We start from the raw sequence: 19192 nt of genomic DNA, 5'->3' as shown, positions 1-19192 counted from the left end.
GACTTGATGATTTCTATTCCTTTGGGTATATTCCCAGCAGTGGGATAGCTGGGTCATATGGTAGATCTATCTCGAATAGCCCAAAGCCTCTACAAAAAAACTTGCAGTTGATAAATGATTTCAGTGCAGTAGCAGGATACAAAATCAACACACAAATATCAGTAGCATTTCTTTTCTCCGATAGTGAACATGCAGAAAGAGAAGTCAAGAAAGCCTGCCCATTTACAATAGCCACCAAAAAAATAAAATACTTAGGAATTGAGTTAATCAAGGATGTGAAAAATCTTTCTAATGAGGACTACAAACCACTACTGAGAGAAATTAGAGAGGATACAAGAAGATGGAAAGATATCCCATGCTCTTGGATTGGAAGAATCAACATAGTGAAAATGTCCATACTACCCAAAGTGATATACAAATTTAATGCAATCCCCATCAAAATTCCTATGACATTTCTCACAGAAATGGAAAGAACTATACAGTTATTTATCTGGAATAACAAAAGACCACGAATAGCCAAAGCAACGCTGAGCAAAAAAAATAAAGCTGGAGGTATTACTCTACCTGACTTTAAACTATACTACAAAGCTATAATAACCAAAACAGCATGGTATTGGTATAATAACAGAGACTCTGATCAATGGAATAGAATAGAGCACCCTGAAATTAACCCACGCACTTACTGCCATTTGATCTTTGACAAAGGCATCAAGCCTATTCACTGGGGTCTGGACTCTCTCTTCAGCAAAGGGTGCTGGGATAACTGGTTATCCATTTGCAGGAGATTGAAACTAGACCCATATCTCTCACCATGTACTAAAATCAACTCAAAATGGATCAAGGATTTAAATATACACCCCGCAACAATAAAACTTATTAAAGAAAACATAGGAGAAACCCTTCAGCAAATAGGGCTGGACACAGACTTCATGAATACAACCCCAAAAGCATGGGCAACCAAAGGAAAAATAAACAAATGGGATTATATCAAACTAAAAAGCTTCTGCACAGCAAAAGAAACAATTAATAGAGCTAAAAGACAACCAACAGAGTGGGAGAAAATATTTGCAAATTATACATCTGACAAAGGATTAATATCCAGAATATACAAGGAACTTAAACAACTTTACAAGAAAAAAACAAGCAACCCAATAAAAAAATGGGCAAAAGAGCTAAGTAGGCATTTCTCTAAGGAAGATATACAAATGGCTAACAGTCATATGAAAAAATGCTCAACATCACTCAGCATCCGGGAAATGCAAATCAAAACTACACTGAGATACCATCTCACCCCAGTTAGGATGGCTAAAATCCAAAAGACTCTGAACGATAAATGCTGGCAAGGTTGCGGAGAAAAAGGAACTCTCTCACACATTGTTGGTGGGACTGCAAGATGGTGCAGCCTCTATGGAAAGTGGTATGGAGGTTCCTCAAACAATAGCAGATCAACTCTTGATCATACTTTAATAGATTTTTATGTTGTATTTCTTTCCTAGAACAGATTTCACTGGGGTGTTTTTTGTGTTTTCCACAGCCGTGGCCAATGCCTTTCATGTAGTAGATGTTCAAGAACAGTGATTTGGGTGTTCAGTTTTTATATTTTGTTGTGGTCAAATGTCCTTATACACTGGACATTTAGGGTCTTACCTCTTTTCGTGAGGAGGAAGAATACCTTTTAGATTTCAACCTTGAGATCAAATTATCCGAATCAACAAGAAACAGTCCCAGTGAGTACTGAAGTGATTGAATTAATCTCTCTATTCTTTGTTTTTTAAATTCCTTTTGTGTTTATCCTTCCCCACCCCCCCAACCCTTTTGCTTGACTAACACCTCTGTGGGACTAAAATCGCCTTTATTTTCTGTGTTGGTGTTTCAATTTTCAGATGACAGTTTTATCAAAATATATTTCTCTCATTACAAAAATATTACATAGTCTTAGAAAATGTAGAAATGTAGAAAGAAAATAAATGAAGATTTAAAAATTACTCTTATTCTCATCACCTAGGAAGTAACTACTATTGAAACAAGGTAATATAAGAGGGTGTAATTTTTATCCTACTTCATTTAGAACATTAGAGAAAATTCAAATAAGTTATGTTTCCCTATAGCCCCCTATTTGTTTATGTAAAATGGCAAAGCTCTATTGATGATTTATGAAAATAAAAATATAGTGACTTTAAGTGATCATGACTGATGTTTGAAAACCTTTTATCAACAAAAGTTATAGTTTTAAATTAATATCTGGGTATGTTACTCCAATCTTGTATTTGTTAACATTTGTTTAGTTATTTCATTAAGTCTTGTAAAGAATTTTCAGACCTTTAGATATTAGATAGATGAAGCCTTTTTAAAGACTTTATATCCCAATTATATTTGTTTAAAGAATAATGTTTATTTCAATTTTGATTTTTGAGTTCTTTAGAACCAGATTCTGATGAGTTAATCAAGTTATTTTCAAGTAATAATTTGAGACACTATACTCTCTAATGTCACTTTTATTTATTATATATTAAACCAAGTAATACCATTGTTGGTTTAATCAGTACATCTAGGGCAATGGAAAACAGAATTTGTTACTGCAAGGAACTTTAGAGATTATCTAGTGTTAGTCATTTTTCTCCCATCATGTCATTTCATTCACAAGTAAAAAATAGACCTTTAAAATCTCTCAGGAAATCAACAGAAGCATGCAAAAGCAGGATGGCTTTTAACTTCACCCCCAATATCCTTTGTCTTCTACGGGGGCTCATATTTTATTTTATTCCTCTCCAAAGACAGATTCCCTTTATTCTCTTTCTTCCCAAAGTGTTATGTTAAAATGATGAGAGAAAGGCTAACATCTCACAGGCTTATTTCCTCTGCTTCTGGGGAGGGTGAGTTATAATTATTATTGTTTCAACTGTAGTATCTTTTTTAGGGAGACAAACTTAATATCGTATTTCACAGGTTATTACAGACTTTTTTTTTTTTACATCTCTGAAATTGGGAAATTGGGATATGAATTTTTTTGATTGATGCCATCTTATAATTGTTCTTGACCAGCTAATGGTCATGATATATCTGTCACCTTCTATGCCTTGTGAAATTAATTGTATCCCTGATGTCATACAGGTGCAACTCCTTGATATTTCGATCAAGGAACTATTTAAGGACCTTTTGAAGAAAGAATGTGTGTTTTGGTTGTTATCTTAAAATCTTCTTTTAGTGTCTGTGGTAAGATAAAGAAAGGATCAGCATTATAACTTGCCAAATGGGAGTCAATGGCTTCAAAGAAAATCTTGGAGACAGTAGTAGAGTGCTCTTAAGAACTGCTGCATCATGCAAGCTTTTAATGGCCAAATTGTGTAGTTGGAGACAGTAGTAGAGTGCTCTTAAGAACTGCTGCATCATGCAAGCTTTTAATGGCCAAACGGGCAGAATTGTGTAGAAAAACACAGACATTAGATAACTGAGTCAAAAAGTGATTCAGAAAGAGTTGACTTATATATGAAGTAGTAGTTAATTTTTTAGGTAACAGTTTGTGTTTAAATATGTTGAAAAGAACCCTTTCAAAAGATATAACAAAAATTCTAGATGATAAAGTATTATAATAGTTTAATTAGCATTTGTTTTTCCTTAATGGAATATGAAATAATGGTCATCTTAAAAGGTATCCTAGATTAGATAAACTATGGTAGATTAGAATATTTTTCTAGAGTGGTAGGATTGACCAGTATAAAGTTATCTTTTTATCTAAAACATATTCTCTGAACCCTAAACAATAGTATTACTTTTTACCTCTATTTTTCCCAAAGGAAGTAAAACTTAGCAGTAATCTACTTAGGAAAATTCCCACAAGCTGATAACTGCTTTGTTTTTTTCATCACCTCCAAGGTTAGATAATAGGTCCCTAAAAAATCTCTCATATGGTGATCTTTTTTTAGTACTTTATTGCTTCTATAAAAATGATGTCCTTTAGAAAAATTCAAATAATATGAAAAATACAGAGAAAGACAAAAGTTCCTGAAACTTCATCATCCTCACTGATGATGACTTTCCAGGTATTTTTAATATAGATATCAATATGTGAAAGTTGATAACGTAGTTTTTATAAAATTACACCTTAAAAAATTTTTTTTAAAAAAGATAACCGGTAAGGGGATCTTAACCCTTGACTTGGTGTTGTCAGCACCACACTCTCCCAAGTGAGCTAACCGGCTATCCCTATATAAAGATCTGAACCTATGGCCTTGGTGTTATCAGCACCATACTCTCCCAAGTGAGCCATGGGCCGAAAGAAACTAAAACAGGAGTTTTATATATTGCACCAAGCAACAAAACTTCTAAGTGGCAAAATCAGAATTTGAACCCTAGCAGTATGACCCATTAGAGCCTGTAATTTGAAACACCGCCTGTCCTTTGTACATAAAAAGCACTTAGCACAGTACATAGCGTGCATTAATTAATATTTATGTTTAGTCTGTCTTTTAAAAATAGTATGTCAAGAGAATAAGACAAGCCACAGACTGGGGGAAAATATTTGCAGAACACATATCTGATAAAGGAATGTTATCCAAAATATACAAAGAATACTTAAAACTCAGCAATTAGAAAACAAACAACCCAATTAAAAAATGGGCTAAAGATTTGAATAGACACATAACCAAAGATATACAAATGGCAAATAAGCATATGAAAAGGTACTCAATGTCATTTGTCATTAGGGAATTGCAAATTGAAAACAAGATACCACTACACACCTATTAGACATGAAAATCTACACTGATGAAAGCAAATGCTGGTGAGGATGCATAACAACTCTCGTTCATTGCTGGTGGATATGCAAGATGGTACAGCTACTTTAGGAGACAGTTTGGAAGTTTCTTACAAAACTAAACATACTCTTAACCATACAGTTCAGCAGTTGTGCTCCTTGATATTTACGTAAATGAGCTGAAAACTCATGTCTGTGCAGAAACCTGCATATGCATGTTTTTGTTTTTGACAGCTGGCCAGTAAGGGGATCTAAACCCTTGACCTTGGTCTTACAACACTGTGATCTAACCAGCCGAGCTAAATGGCCAGCCTATAACAGCTTTATTCATAATTGCCCAAACTTGGAAACCACTGACATGTTCTTTAGTCGGTAAATGGATAAGTAAACTGTGGTACATCTGAACAATAGAGTATTATTCAGCTCTAGAAAGAAATGAGCTATCAAGCCATGAAAAGACACCGAGGAACCCTTAAGTGTATATTACTAAGTGAAAGAAGCCAATCTGAAAGTTCTACATACTGTATGATTCTAACCATGTTACATTCTGGAAAAGGCAAAGCTGTGGAAGCAGTAAAAAGATCAGTGGTTGTCAGAGGGAAGAGAGGAGTGAGTAGGTAGAGCACAGAGATATTTTCAGGGCAGTGAAACCATTCTGTATGATATAATGATGGATACATGTCATTATATATTTGTCGAAACCTATAGATATACAAAACCAAGAGTGAGTTCTTATGTAAACCCTGTGGACTTGGGGTGATGGTGTGTTAATGCAGGTTCATCAGTTGTAACAAATGTACTACTCTGGTGCCAAATGTTGGTAGTGGGGGAGGTTATGCATATGTGGGGACAGGGGATATAAGGAGCTCTGTACTTTTTGCCTAATTTTGCTGTGCACCTAAAACTGCTTTAAGAAATAAAATGTATTTAAAAATAAAAAATTAAATTGAAAAAGTGTGCATTTTAAGTACGACTCTTCTGATACTTTCATTTTTAGGCCCAGAATAAAGAGACCAGTGTTTTAGCTGCTGCAAAGGTGATTGATACCAAATCTGAGGAAGAACTTGAAGATTACATGGTTGAGATTGATATATTAGCATCTTGTGATCATCCAAATATAGTCAAGCTTCTAGATGCCTTCTATTATGAGAACAATCTTTGGGTAAGTATTTTCTATTGATCTGTAGGAGTAGCCAAAACGAGTTAATTGTCCTAAAGAGGTTTATGAGTGGTAAAAGCCTGTTTTATGAATTAGCTCTTCTATTTGGTTACTTATGTTACTTGAATGATAGTTGATTTGCTGATGAGAGAGTCATTAACGGTATAATTATCCTTAGTTTCAACAGATGTTCAGATTTATGTTTCAGACTACCAGTTTCATCATGATTGTTTTGACATTGGATCCAGGTGGAGAAACTTGATTAAGAGTATTAAATTTCCTAAAATATGAGATTAGATTTCTTTGTTCGTAATTTAAATTTAAGAATTTATTAACATTTTTTTGTTTCTTTGTTTTCCTAGAAATTGCTTATAATTTTTTACCTAAACTTTTTGTAAATCATGTAATAAACTGTAAGATACTAGAAATATTAAATATTTATCTTATATATTATCAGGCTCAACTTCAGTGTGTGATGCAGTGGCTAAGGCTGTATATATAAATTTTGTTCATTTTTAGAAAATATTAGGTACAAATAAATATAGAAATAAAATGTTAATATTCTTCATAATATTCTTTATAATAACAAGTCAGTCACTTACTCTGTACCAACACAAGAGGGCTTTTTAAAATGGAGTTTCAGTTTTTTCTCCTTGAAGGAAAAAGCACAGTGTTATGAGAGAAGAATAAGTAGTGTAAGGCATACCTGACTGGAAATCAAAAGGCCTACCTTTTTTGATTCTAATGCTGCCAGTTAGGAGCTTGGATAAGTCAGTTAACCTTTATGAGCCTATTTACTCATCTATAGGAAGGATCTGCCTCCCAAATTATTTTTCAAATAATATAATTAATTTGAAAATAATTTGTAATTAGCAAGCACCTGTAAAAAATAAAGTGTTATACTGAGGGGAAAACAGAAACCTACACAATTTGTTAAAATGTTATTTCAAAAAATTACCTATAATTATTATTAGTGCTATTTTTCAAATAATATAATTAATTTGAAAATAATTTGTAATTAGCAAGCACCTGTAAAAAAATAAAGTGTTATACTGAGGGGAAAACAGAAACCTACACAATTGGTTAAAATGTTATTTCAAAAAATTACCTATAATTATTATTAGTGTGATATCTTCTAAAATAGTTGTTCATGGCTCTAGTAGAATGTTTCCAAGATTATAATAAAAATGAACTCCTAGACAATTTAATAAATATAAACGATCTTTACTTGGGACTATTGCAATATAAAAATTTGGGCAACTGCGAGGGTAAGTTTAGTGGACAACATAGATATTAATTAATTAAAGAGTCATAATAAATATAAAATCGCAACTGTGTGATAAGGGTTAAGAAAGAAGGATGCATGGTATTATATCTTACCAGGGAGGTCAAGGTAGGCATCTGTCAGCAAGTAATAATTGAGGTAGGATCTGAAGCTTTTGTAAAAAATTTTTCTATTTTTTTAAACTAAGAGAAGTCTCTATATATTTTCAGGATTTATTCTTATTAATAAAGTTTTAAAAAAGAAATATGTGATCACTTAAATCACAATAGTTACCTTAAAAATGTAATAAAATCTTTCAGTGGTGACAAAATGGATATGTATACTGTACTGAATAAAAATTCTGAATAAAAATTTGTGCCTAATAATTTTAGAGAAGCAGGAACACTAAAAGTGGTTATTGACAAAAATGCACTTCTGCAATGTGTTCTCTGTGCTTTCTTGAATGTGTATCATTTAAGACTTGTAATTCTTGGACAAAGAAATCTTCATGTTTAGTACAATAGTGTTCTCAGATTATTTGATAGGTATTCCTTTTTCTTTTTTGCTAAATTAAAGAAAAAATACTGAAACTCAATGTAGTTTTAGACATGTGCTTTTTTATTTGCATGCAGATCCTCATTGAATTTTGTGCAGGTGGAGCAGTAGATGCTGTGATGCTTGGTAAATACCTTTTTGTCCTTTATGTTTATATCTAATACTTAATAAAAATAAATGAACTTCAAACATTTATACATAAGTATATATAATTGTTGAATGAAGTTCAATAAATTGAGGAATCAACTGAATTATATTTTTATATTTTTGGATAATTGTAATAAAATTCTCAAATGAAATGTTGGGTATAATATGTCAAGAAAGTATTCTTTCTAGATATTTAGTTCTTCTACAATAAATTCACTGTATATGATCTTCAATGGCAGTGGTATACAGAGAGGTATATAGCCTGCTAATATGTTTTCACTGTATAAAAATGCAGATTTGTTTACTTTTTCCCTTATAGAACTTGAGAGACCATTAACTGAGTCCCAAATACAAGTAGTTTGCAAGCAGACTTTAGAGGCATTGAACTACTTACATGATAATAAAATCATCCACAGAGATCTAAAGGCGGGCAACATTCTTTTTACCTTAGATGGAGATATTAAATTGGGTAAGTTATTCATTTAAGCAAAACATTTGAATTTGTGCTCTGAGATTTCCCCTGTATGTATGTGACTTAATATTGTTTTATTACTACTGAAATATGTGAGACGTGGAAATTTCCTCCATGCTGCTTTTTCAAACACTTTCTTGGATAAATATTCATTAACTCCCAGAATTCCTAAGTATATTACACCTAACATAAAGACACTTTAAAAAGAAAGTAAGAAAGGATGGATTTTTATTTTCAAATAGGCAAGCTTTTTAAACATTGGTTAAAATTTTCTTCCCCTAAAATTTTATATGTAGACTTAATAGTTGTAAATATTTTACATTTAGAATACAGTATAGTATGTAAAACTGCTAGCTCAGTGTTATCTTCATTTCTAAAACTCATGTCTAGTGGATTTTTTTTTTTAATGTTTAGTTTTATAGTCTTTTATTTAAAGCTGTGGCATTTTGGCTAGACTAAGAAGGTAACCTTAGGCCTGAAAAGGATACCTGAAATAAGTATAAGGACAAGAACTTTTAATTTTGTTTTTTATACTGAAGGACTAAATGATTATCTACATAAGAATGAGATGTAGATTTTAGATAGGAAATTAATTAATTTCATATATATGTATGTTCAAATGGAAGATATAGCCCTCTTGTAGTATACCTGATATGAATTAAAAAAATCTAGTGATGAAATCTGAATTTGTGTATTTTAGAAGGATATTAAAAGGACAGAATATATTCAAAGGTTGTGTTGATACCAATGATCATAGCCATTTCATTTTACTTGTCCTGACATCTAAACAGATGATATACTGAAATTTAGCCTTTTTTTGGTGAAATCAAGATACAGAAAACCACACAAAAAATTATATAGATTAGTGACCTTTTAGCTTTGTAGACAGTAGCTTTGTAGTCACCACCTAGGTGAAGAAATAAAACTCTGTCAGGCACCCCAGATGCCTATCTCAGTCATTGCTCCTCCCTTTCTCACACTTTATTCTGACTTTGTGTTCAAGATGTTAGAGTTTAAACTTGCCCATATATAAAATTTGATTTTTCTTTTAAGCCTCTTTAGGTTCCCCCTCCATCTTTATTTTCTTTACGTTATGGCATGCATTCTCATGGGGGCAGTATAACCCCCAAGAGGGCAAAATTGATTCTTTGGAGGCAAAAAACCTGAGATATTACAATGGCTTGTGACCCTCTAAAGGCCCACATTATGTGGACAGATATACAGTATATCTATGGCATTAAAATTTCATGGGGGGGATTAGGAAAAAATGAAGAGGCTTCGGGGTGGGGTGGGGAGGTAATAATGAAAGAAAGGTTGAGCAACACTGATTCAAGTGATTTTTTTTTTCTTTAATTTTTAATTTTTTCTTGAGTTCTATCACTTTTCTGACTTTTTCTAATTCTGTGTTACTGTTTTATGTCTTTCATCATTTTTTAAAGACTTGTAGCTCATTTCAAAATCATATGTTATAGTTTTGATCTCTTTTTGGGGCTTGCTTTTCTGTAAATGTATTAAAATTTTATTTGAATGTAGGAACTTACCTTTGTGTAAAACATTGTATACCTTAAAAAAATAAGTATATTATTGAACATTTGGGAATCTCAAAATAGTTTTGCATTATTTGACATTTTAAACAGTTTTATTTTTCTGTTTTGTTAATTCACAAATACTTAGAGTACCTTTCATTTCTGCAGCACAGATGTATGGATCTATCCTATGCTTAAGAACCGTATAGTAGACGCAGATGATTAGAATACAAGGCAGAATTTCATGAGTTTTAAGAGTTCTACAACAAAGTATCACGAAGGTTAAAATTATGAATATGGTTAATAATAGTAGCTACCATTTATTGAGCATATAATCTGTGCCAGTTCTTTAGGCATGAGCATCAAATACTGGATTTTTGTTATTTATTCAATTTTGAGGACTGTAGCATCAGATGTGAAACTTTAAAAATTTGTTTATATATGGCATGAGGTAAATTATGCAACAATAACAATTTTATGTTGCTATTAATGGTTGTCCAAGCTCCAAACTGAAAAGGTGATGTGAACAACTGATAAAGCTATAATGTTGCTGTTCTCTGTAATTTAAATCAGAATATGTAAATTCCCAATTTTTTTCTTTGTAATATAGTTTTATGAGGCAATTAGCAATATATGCTGTCATAAACACTATTTGGTATAATCTCTATTTTACACACTTTTGAAAAAAATGTTTACATCTATTAATTTAATTGCAACATATAGTAGTCATTGGCATTTCTTTTGAAGTGGATAATCTATTTTAAAGTTAGTATTTTTTGTTTTCAATTCTGAAGAATTTGTCATCTGAAGATGTATAAAGGTGGTGGTATTAAGTGTATGATGCCCTAGTGGTAAGAAATAGTGTTTTACCTTCTAAGTACCATTTCTCTTCACTGTCCATATATGAGGGGTCTTCAAAAAGTTCATGGAAAGATTTGTATTATCTTTTAATTCTGTTTTTCCATGATCTTTTTGTAGTACCCTTGTATTGATAATGGAATCTTTTCTTTGGCAGTTTTTTTTGGGGATGTGGTAGAAAGAGGATGCTCAAGATTAAGATGGTAGAGAAATTACTTCTTTCTATTTAACATGCCATTTAATACGAGTGGCCTTATTAAAGACTAGAAATGCATCCCCTGCCTCCCCCCGCCCTGGTTGAATACAATGAACTATGCTTAAAAACTGTCATTAATACTTTTGTGTGATTGTTTATATCAAGCGGATTTTGGAGTATCAGCTAAAAACACGAGGACAATTCAAAGAAGAGATTCCTTTATTGGCACACCATATTGGTATGTATTCATTTTTGTCAATTTATAGTATTAATCATGTTAGCAGTTATTATTACTTAAGTTAATCACCTTAACTTTCAATTCTGTGTCTTCACAGGATGGCTCCTGAAGTAGTCATGTGTGAAACATCTAAGGACAGACCTTATGACTACAAGGCTGATGTTTGGTCTCTGGGTATCACTTTAATAGAAATGGCTGAGATAGAACCACCTCATCATGAATTAAATCCTATGCGAGTGCTGCTAAAAATAGCAAAATCTGAGCCCCCTACTTTAGCACAGCCATCAAAATGGTAATATTCTAAAGGAAGCTTTTTAAGAAACAAAACTGGATGTTTTATTCTCCCAATTTTCCAAGGGCATTTAAATTTGGATATGTGGCACAAAGATTATATGAATTAGAAAAGTGATTGTTGGTTTGTTTTCCTTAAGGACCACAAATGGTCATAAATAACTTTTCCCATATGTTTGAGAATATGAATAATTGGAGTTTTGCATGAAAAAGGTATTTTCTTTACTATTAGAAAGTGAGGCATATGTGTAGTTGATCTTATATTTGTGGAATTTATTAGAAGAACTTTTCTGATTTTGGCATACTTGTTAATATATGGCTATATCTCAATGACAAATTGTGGACCTCCTTATATATATGTCTGACATATATTTACAGATGAATAAATTTTATAAAATCTTAATATTCTCATTAGCTCATTTTCTTCTGTTGAATTAATATTATTACATACATAATGAAACTTAAGCATAATTTATCAAGAAGTTTTGTTTGCTTTGGTTAACAAGAGAGTAAAATAGAATATCATTGTTAAAATTTTATTTTGAAGGTCTTCAAATTTTAAGGACTTTCTAAAGAAATGCTTGGAAAAGAATGTGGATGCTAGGTGGACTACATCTCAGCTGCTGCAGGTAAGATAAGAAGAATATGACAACAGAAAATCATATAATTGTTTTAACATCTCTTTAAGAAGAATACAATTTCAGATTCATTCAGTGTGCTCTCTTTTCACTTTTTTCCCTGTGGAAAGTCAACATACATTTGCTTTATAAATATAAGTGCTGCAGTTACTAACAGGCATTCAGCTTATAAGTCATTCTTCCTGTGTTTTGATTCAGTTTGATTATGTTCTTTTCATTTTGTTAGTTACTTCCTTTATGTCTCTCCAGTACTAGAAAGCAAGCACCTTGAGGGCAAGGTTCATGAGCTAATTAATTTTTTTATTAAAGTAAATATTGTTGAATTTTGAACACTTTCTATTATTTTTTCACTACCCCCCTTTGAAGACCTTACTCTGTGACAGACATTAAGTTTTGAGTATACAGAGATGAATAAAATGTCATATTATTCTCAAGAACATTAGAACCATGTCAAAAATACAGGTGTTGTTAGACACTTTTAACAGAACTCTAAAGCTTTTCGTAATTTGTTTTTTATTGAGGCTGTGATAGGATTTATATAGATTGTTGTTACTTTTCAAGAAATAATAATGTACTGATTTGAAACTTTAAATTTTAATTTAAATTTTCAATTATGAAATTTTCAAGCATACAGAAAAGTACATGTACTACTATCCAGATAAAAGGGTACTTCAAAAAATTCATGGAAAGATAGAAGTAAAAGATAATATGAGTCTTTTCACGAACTTTTTGACGTACCCTCATATAATAAGTTATGTCATTTTTGATAAATTTGCTTCGGATTCTTAAGAAAGCACAGATCCAGTTGCAGGCAATTCCTACTTTTGCTCCACACTTGTCCTACATGTAACATTATCTGAGGGTTTTTTCCTGCCCGTATATTTATATTTTTAACACATAAGAATATGTGTTTTGTGTGTTTAAAACTTTCTTTACAAGCATTTCAGCTGTTATTGAGTGCTTTCTTTTTAATGATCAACAGCATCCCTTTGTTACTGTTGATTCCAACAAACCAATCCGAGAATTGATTGCAGAGGCAAAGGCTGAAGTAACAGAAGAAGTGGAAGATGGCAAAGAGGAAGATGATGAGGAGGAAACAGAAAATTCTCTGGTCAGTATTTAGAAAGGAAATTCCATTTAGTTAATTTTTAGAGTTGGGTTTTGAGGTGTGGTTGCACCTGTATCTAAGGATTAATTGACGGGTGGCAGTACAAAAACCTTTTATTTTAGAGGTGAAGATTAATAGCAGGGTTGCTCCTTGCTACCCATTTTCGTTATACTAATTATGTGAAGAACTGCAGTTCTTTAAATTATTTTTATAACTTCACCTTTTACTGAATAAAGATATTAAATCATCATATATCTGTAAACATTGTTTTGGTCACTATCTTGAGTTTATGTTTTAACACTAAAAATGTTTGGAATCTTTTTTAGCCAATACCTGCAAGTAAGCGTGCTTCCTCTGACCTTAGTATCGCCAGCTCTGAAGAAGATAAACTTTCACAGAATGCTTGTATTTTGGAATCTGTCTCAGAAAAAACAGAACATAATACTTCTGAAGATAAATTTATCAACAAAATTCCTAATGAAAAACCCACCATTGATGAACCTGAAAAGGCTGCGGAGGGTGTTAATGAACATGTTAATGATGCTTGTGTAGAAGCTGTGACTGAACTCCATAACAGAACAACAGTAATCAAGGAGAATGGGAGGGAAGAGAAGAGACCCAAGCTTGAAAATCCTTCTGACACAGAAGACCAAGAAACCATGGACATTAATTCAGTCAGTGAAGGAAAAGAGAATAATATAATAACATTAGAGTCAAATATTGAATATAGTCTGAAACCTGAGGAAGAAAGGGATCAGGAAAAGCAACAGATGTTTGAAAATAAACTTATAAAATCTGAAGAAATTAAAGATACTACTATTCAGACAATGGATTTAGTTTCTCAAGAGACTGGAGAAAAAGAGGCAGATGTTCAGGTAATTGACAGTGAAGTTGGGCTTACAAAGGAAGACACCCAAAAGAGATTGGGAAAAGATGACAAAACTCAGGAAGATGTGATCAGCGATATAAGCAATGTGGTGGGAACAAATGAGGCAGTAGATGTTGCCCAGAAGGCAGCTGAAAACAGTGCTGGTAATGGTCAGAGTAACGATGCGAAAGAAGGAGTGGAAATAGGCCAGAAGTTAAATAATCCTGCGGAGGGTCCTGAGGCTAGTGGTACTGAGGAAGTTCCTACTAAAGAAATAGTTGAAACTAATGAGGTAGATAAAAAATCTGTCGAAGGTAAAACTGACGAACCAGTAATCAACAGTTTAGAGAAGATATTGAAGACCAATGAGGAACCAGAGACAAATGAAATTGAGACAAATAGCACTGAAGAAACAGAGGTCAGAAGTGCAGTGATTGATACTGACCAAAAGGCTTTAGGAAGTGAAACTCGGGATGCTCATAAAGTCACTACTCAGATAGATATAGGAAAGAAAGAAATTCCATATGAAGTGCCAATTAAAATGGAACCTCAAGTTACTGAAGCTTCACAGCCCAGTCAACCTCAGCCTGTTCCGATACCCAGTATTAATATTAACTCTGAAGATGCAGAAAATAAAGGAGAAATAGGTGCTTTATCAAAAACTGAAACCATTCTACTACCTGAATCTGAGAATCAAAAGGAAAATGATGCTGATTCAGGCACTGGCTCCACTGCTGATAATAGCAGTGCTGACTTGAATTTATCCATCTCTAGTTTCCTAAGTAAAAGTAAAGACAGTGGATCAATATCTTTACAGGTAAGTGTACACAGGTTTTTGTTTGGGTTTTTCTTTATCATTTTGGTAACTTAGCATTTATGTGAGACTGATGTCTTGAAAATAAAACAGCATTAAATAAGTGTAATATTAACTCTATAAATTCTTATGGCCTATGAAGGCAGTCAATTAAAAAAGAACCAATGAGAGAGACTTTGGATGTAATCTTTAAGTTTTTTGGTAGGACCTACCTAGTTTTGCAAACCTGATATAGATAAACAGTATGATATAGTTGCTTGGTGTGATTGAGGTTCTTTGCACATATCCAGATGCAATTTTAGCAAGAGTCAATAATAAATGAAAGAATTGAGAAGTTGAAAGAACATTCTGTTTTTAAGCATGTTTAGGGTGTAAACTGGCCCATGCAGATGACCACTCTTGCTGCCTTAGTCATAACCATTGCTACTGCCATGAAAACCGTTGTAGGGAAAACAAACAAAACCAAAAACTAAAACCAAGAACACTTGGAGCTTTTAGAACATAATTTTCAAGTTTTAGTGTGCTTTGGAGTTACCAGGGGGAGCCTGGAGTAGATCCCAAGAATCAATATTTGTAACAAAAGATTCCATGGAATTCCAATACCTTCAGAAAATACTTCTTAGAGACTCTGGGTTGATACGTGGCAGAAGAGAAGACTGAAAAGCAGAAATAACCTAGGAAAACTGACCTTAGGGACAGGACTCCAGGGCATGACTGATCAGCTTGCCTGTCTGCCCAGAATTATTACATGTGTTGCTTGGATTTTCTTCTTCTTTCAGTCTACTTTGTTTAACTGACTGATATTCCACCAGTCCAAAATTCATTCACTGATTTAATAATCAGCCTCTTTTAAAAATGCAAATACTTGTGTGAGAATTAAGGAGATTTTTTTTTTTTTTGTCTTTTTTCGTGTCCGGCAACGGATCACAACCCTCAGTGTCGCGCCTGTACCGGACCGGGCCCGGCAACGGGATCGCACCCCTCGGTGTTGCTCCCACCCCTCGCTCAGCCAGTGAGCGGGAACCGGTCTGTATGTGGGATCCGAACCCTCGGCGGGAGCGCCTCCCCGCTCCCCAGCGGCGCACTGTAGCAGGGTGCCACCGGGCTGGCCCTAGAATTAAGGAGATTTTTTTTTTTTTTGTCTTTTTTCGTGTCCGGCAACGGATCACAACCCTCAGTGTCGCGCCTGTACCGGACCGGGCCCGGCAACGGGATCGCACCCCTCGGTGTTGCTCCCACCCCTCGCTCAGCCAGTGAGCGGGAACCGGTCTGTATGTGGGATCCGAACCCTCGGCGGGAGCGCCTCCCCGCTCCCCAGCGGCGCACTGTAGCAGGGTGCCACCGGGCTGGCCCTAGAATTAAGGAGATTTTTTTTTTTTTTGTCTTTTTTCGTGTCCGGCAACGGATCACAACCCTCAGTGTCGCGCCTGTACCGGACCGGGCCCGGCAACGGGATCGCACCCCTCGGTGTTGCTCCCACCCCTCGCTCAGCCAGTGAGCGGGAACCGGTCTGTATGTGGGATCCGAACCCTCGGCGGGAGCGCCTCCCCGCTCCCCAGCGGCGCACTGTAGCAGGGTGCCACCGGGCTGGCCCTAGAATTAAGGAGATTTTAAATTGTGGAACTTTAGTAGGACCTGAAAAAATGTGAAGTTTGGAGGTTAAGGGGAGGTAGAGCTATTTTTTGGAGCATGCCAACTGTAGATTTTACAGGAGGTCTGGATAGGGTACCTATAGTTCAGGGCTTAGGGAGAGCAGTGTGAAGATACTGGAACCCTGGAGACAACACAGTAAGAGGTTGCAGAAAGGTGATTGGAAGGTGCCAAAGACAAACTGTTTAAAATTCTGATGCATCTTGAGTTTAGTATTTTCTTGTTCCACTTTTGCTTCCTCTGCTTTCTAGTCCCTTTCCCCATATCAAAAGTTATCTGCTCCTAACACTTTGTTTATCAAAATGTATTTGTAGGAGTGTTATACTTCCGTTATTTCTATTTGCATTTAAAAGGTTTTGGATACCAACTGAGGAATGAAGAGTTTGATCTTGATAAATAATATTAGGCAATAGCTAGCAGGCAGATATGGTACTTTTGGGGTGCAGTAGAGGTGCTGCCTTTCTAGTAACTTTAAAATCACCCGTCCATCTCTGGCCTTGAGATGGAGGAGGGATGTTGATATTATTGTTACTGATTAAATAGATTTGAATTCCCAGTCCTGGCAGTGTTTAAAAATTATGTGAGTCATTAAAAAAAAAAAAAAAAAAGACTCCCAGCCACCCCAGACCTATTTATTTAGATTCTTTAAGGGATGAGCCCCAGAAATTCATTTTTAAATGTTTGACAGTAAAATATCAGAGGTATCTGAGAACCTAACAGAGTGAAAAGATAAAGAAAACATGGTTAACATGTAGAAGTTATACTAATTAGTCATTTATGTGAGTTGATCATTATCACTTGTGCCTAATTATGTTGTGGTATCATAAAAATTCTATGTGCACATCATCAAAATGCATAGTTTCTCTTTAAAAATGGATTTTATCTGTAAGGTCAATGTGAGTTAGATGAGCTTTAAGCTAATGCAACAGGTTTCACAAATGTCTTGTTGCATTATATTCATACTTTATTCATGTGTCTTCATGGTTGTTCAGTTTTTTTTTTGCTTTTTTTTAAAGAAGAAAATGTTTTCTACCTTCAGTATTCCCTATACAAAGCCTAACTAAATAAAATCTCACTCAGGAAACAAGAAGACAAAAGAAAACATTGAAGAAAACACGCAAATTTATTGTTGATGGTGTAGAAGTGAGTGTAACAACGTCAAAGATAGTTACAGACAGTGATTCCAAAACTGAAGAATTGAGGTTTCTCAGGTGAGTAAACAAACATCATAATTAAAATGGGTTTGTGACTTCTTTTCGGTCTCAGCAAAATCTGAAGAATATAGAAACAAGGATGAATTCTTGGCCAATTTTGGATTATTCTTTTACAACTTGTCCATTTAAAAATTTTTAAGCTTTTTTTTTAAGTGTTACTACAAAGATGTAATGTTTGATGTCTTCCTCTATTATTACCATTAAATTTTATCAGACGTCAGGAACTCCGGGAATTAAGATTTCTTCAAAAAGAAGAGCAGAGAGCCCAACAACAGCTCAACAGCAAACTGCAGCAACAACGAGAACAAATTTTCCGGCGCTTTGAGCAAGAAATGATGGTAAAGCCTTAGATTTTTGTAACATTTTGTTAATAATGAAATTTAGTGTTTAAAAAAAACCACCAGTGAGTTTTAGAGTTTGTTTTCCTATTGCTGGATTTCTCAGGCTTTGTGATATGTCTTTATATTTTTGGTGTTCTGGATGTCCTTTTTTTTCCCTTTGGTCCCTTTTTCTTGAAAGGATCTTCCATCCCAGTCTTCCTATCACTGATTTATGGTGTGGCAGGTGGTGTCTTTATTTTTCTCTCATTAAAATCTGCCATGAAAACTTAGAATCCGGAAGCCAGTAGACGGTTATAGAATTCTTAGATGTGCCTATTGCTGGGTAATTTTTCAGTGCTCCAATTCGACCTTTCAGACATGGAATCCAAGATTTTAAGCCAATCTAGAGCAGTTGTCTTCAAACTTGGCTGGATATTAGGACTTCTACAGGGCTTTTTCAAAATATGCTTTCTTCTTTGGTTCCTACATTTAAGCCTCCATGTCCCTTTTCACTGCTGCTTGAGAAAACAGTGCTGACTAGTCAAGGGTAGTTGTCACTAAGTAATTGTCACTTCAGTTTTTACCTTTTGTCCAAAGTTGGAAAAGGAATTAGTAATGTGATACAATATTTCAGTAACTTATGTTGAACATCTAGCTTAATACAAGTTAATAAAAAAATCATTTGAAATGTTATAGTACTTATACTTTGAACATAGTCCTCTTGATGTCTGGTAATTTTAAGTGTTAAAGGATTGTCTTGTGTGTGAAGTGTGGCATTGTTGATTACATGTCTTAGGTCGTAACTGAGAATTCCTAAGGAAATAATGAACTTTTGTTTTCACTGAGTATTTTTATAGTAGTTACATTTCTGTTTTCCAGAACCTTATAAGAACTGTTTCTTTTCCCCCAGTAGTTGCTAAAATATTTTGTTTTTAATTTTTTTAAAAAGGAAAATATCTTTTACAAATATTTGACTGTACTTACATCCAAAATTTCAGTGTTACTTGAGCATTATATAAATAGGAGTCTTTTGTTGAAAGATTAGATTTATAATTTTTTTTTTCCTTTTTGTCTTTTTTCATGACCGGCAACGGATCACAACCCTCAGTGTCGCGCCCGTA

General features: G+C 34.0%; 1 protein-coding gene across 2 annotated transcripts in view; it reads left to right on the top strand.

Moving 5' to 3' along the window:
• SLK (STE20-like kinase) overlaps positions 1-19192 on the top strand; it is a 56501-nt gene that overhangs the window by 18602 nt on the left and 18707 nt on the right. For both annotated transcript variants that reach the window (XM_008571497.1, XM_008571496.1), the window contains exons 2-11: positions 5751-5915; positions 7809-7857; positions 8198-8347; positions 11096-11168; positions 11266-11460; positions 12007-12088; positions 13080-13208; positions 13532-14890; positions 17618-17748; positions 17966-18089. In XM_008571497.1, the coding sequence (XP_008569719.1) occupies positions 5751-5915; positions 7809-7857; positions 8198-8347; positions 11096-11168; positions 11266-11460; positions 12007-12088; positions 13080-13208; positions 13532-14890; positions 17618-17748; positions 17966-18089 (2457 nt within the window). The remainder of the gene's footprint in view (positions 1-5750; positions 5916-7808; positions 7858-8197; positions 8348-11095; positions 11169-11265; positions 11461-12006; positions 12089-13079; positions 13209-13531; positions 14891-17617; positions 17749-17965; positions 18090-19192) is intronic.

The sequence above is a fragment of the Galeopterus variegatus genome, unplaced genomic scaffold, assembly GCF_000696425.1.
Source record: "Galeopterus variegatus unplaced genomic scaffold, G_variegatus-3.0.2 Scaffold692, whole genome shotgun sequence".
NCBI classification, from domain to species: Eukaryota; Metazoa; Chordata; class Mammalia; order Dermoptera; family Cynocephalidae; genus Galeopterus; species Galeopterus variegatus.
Note: the sequence above shows the minus strand (reverse complement) of the source record. Positions and strands in the feature narration are given on the sequence as shown.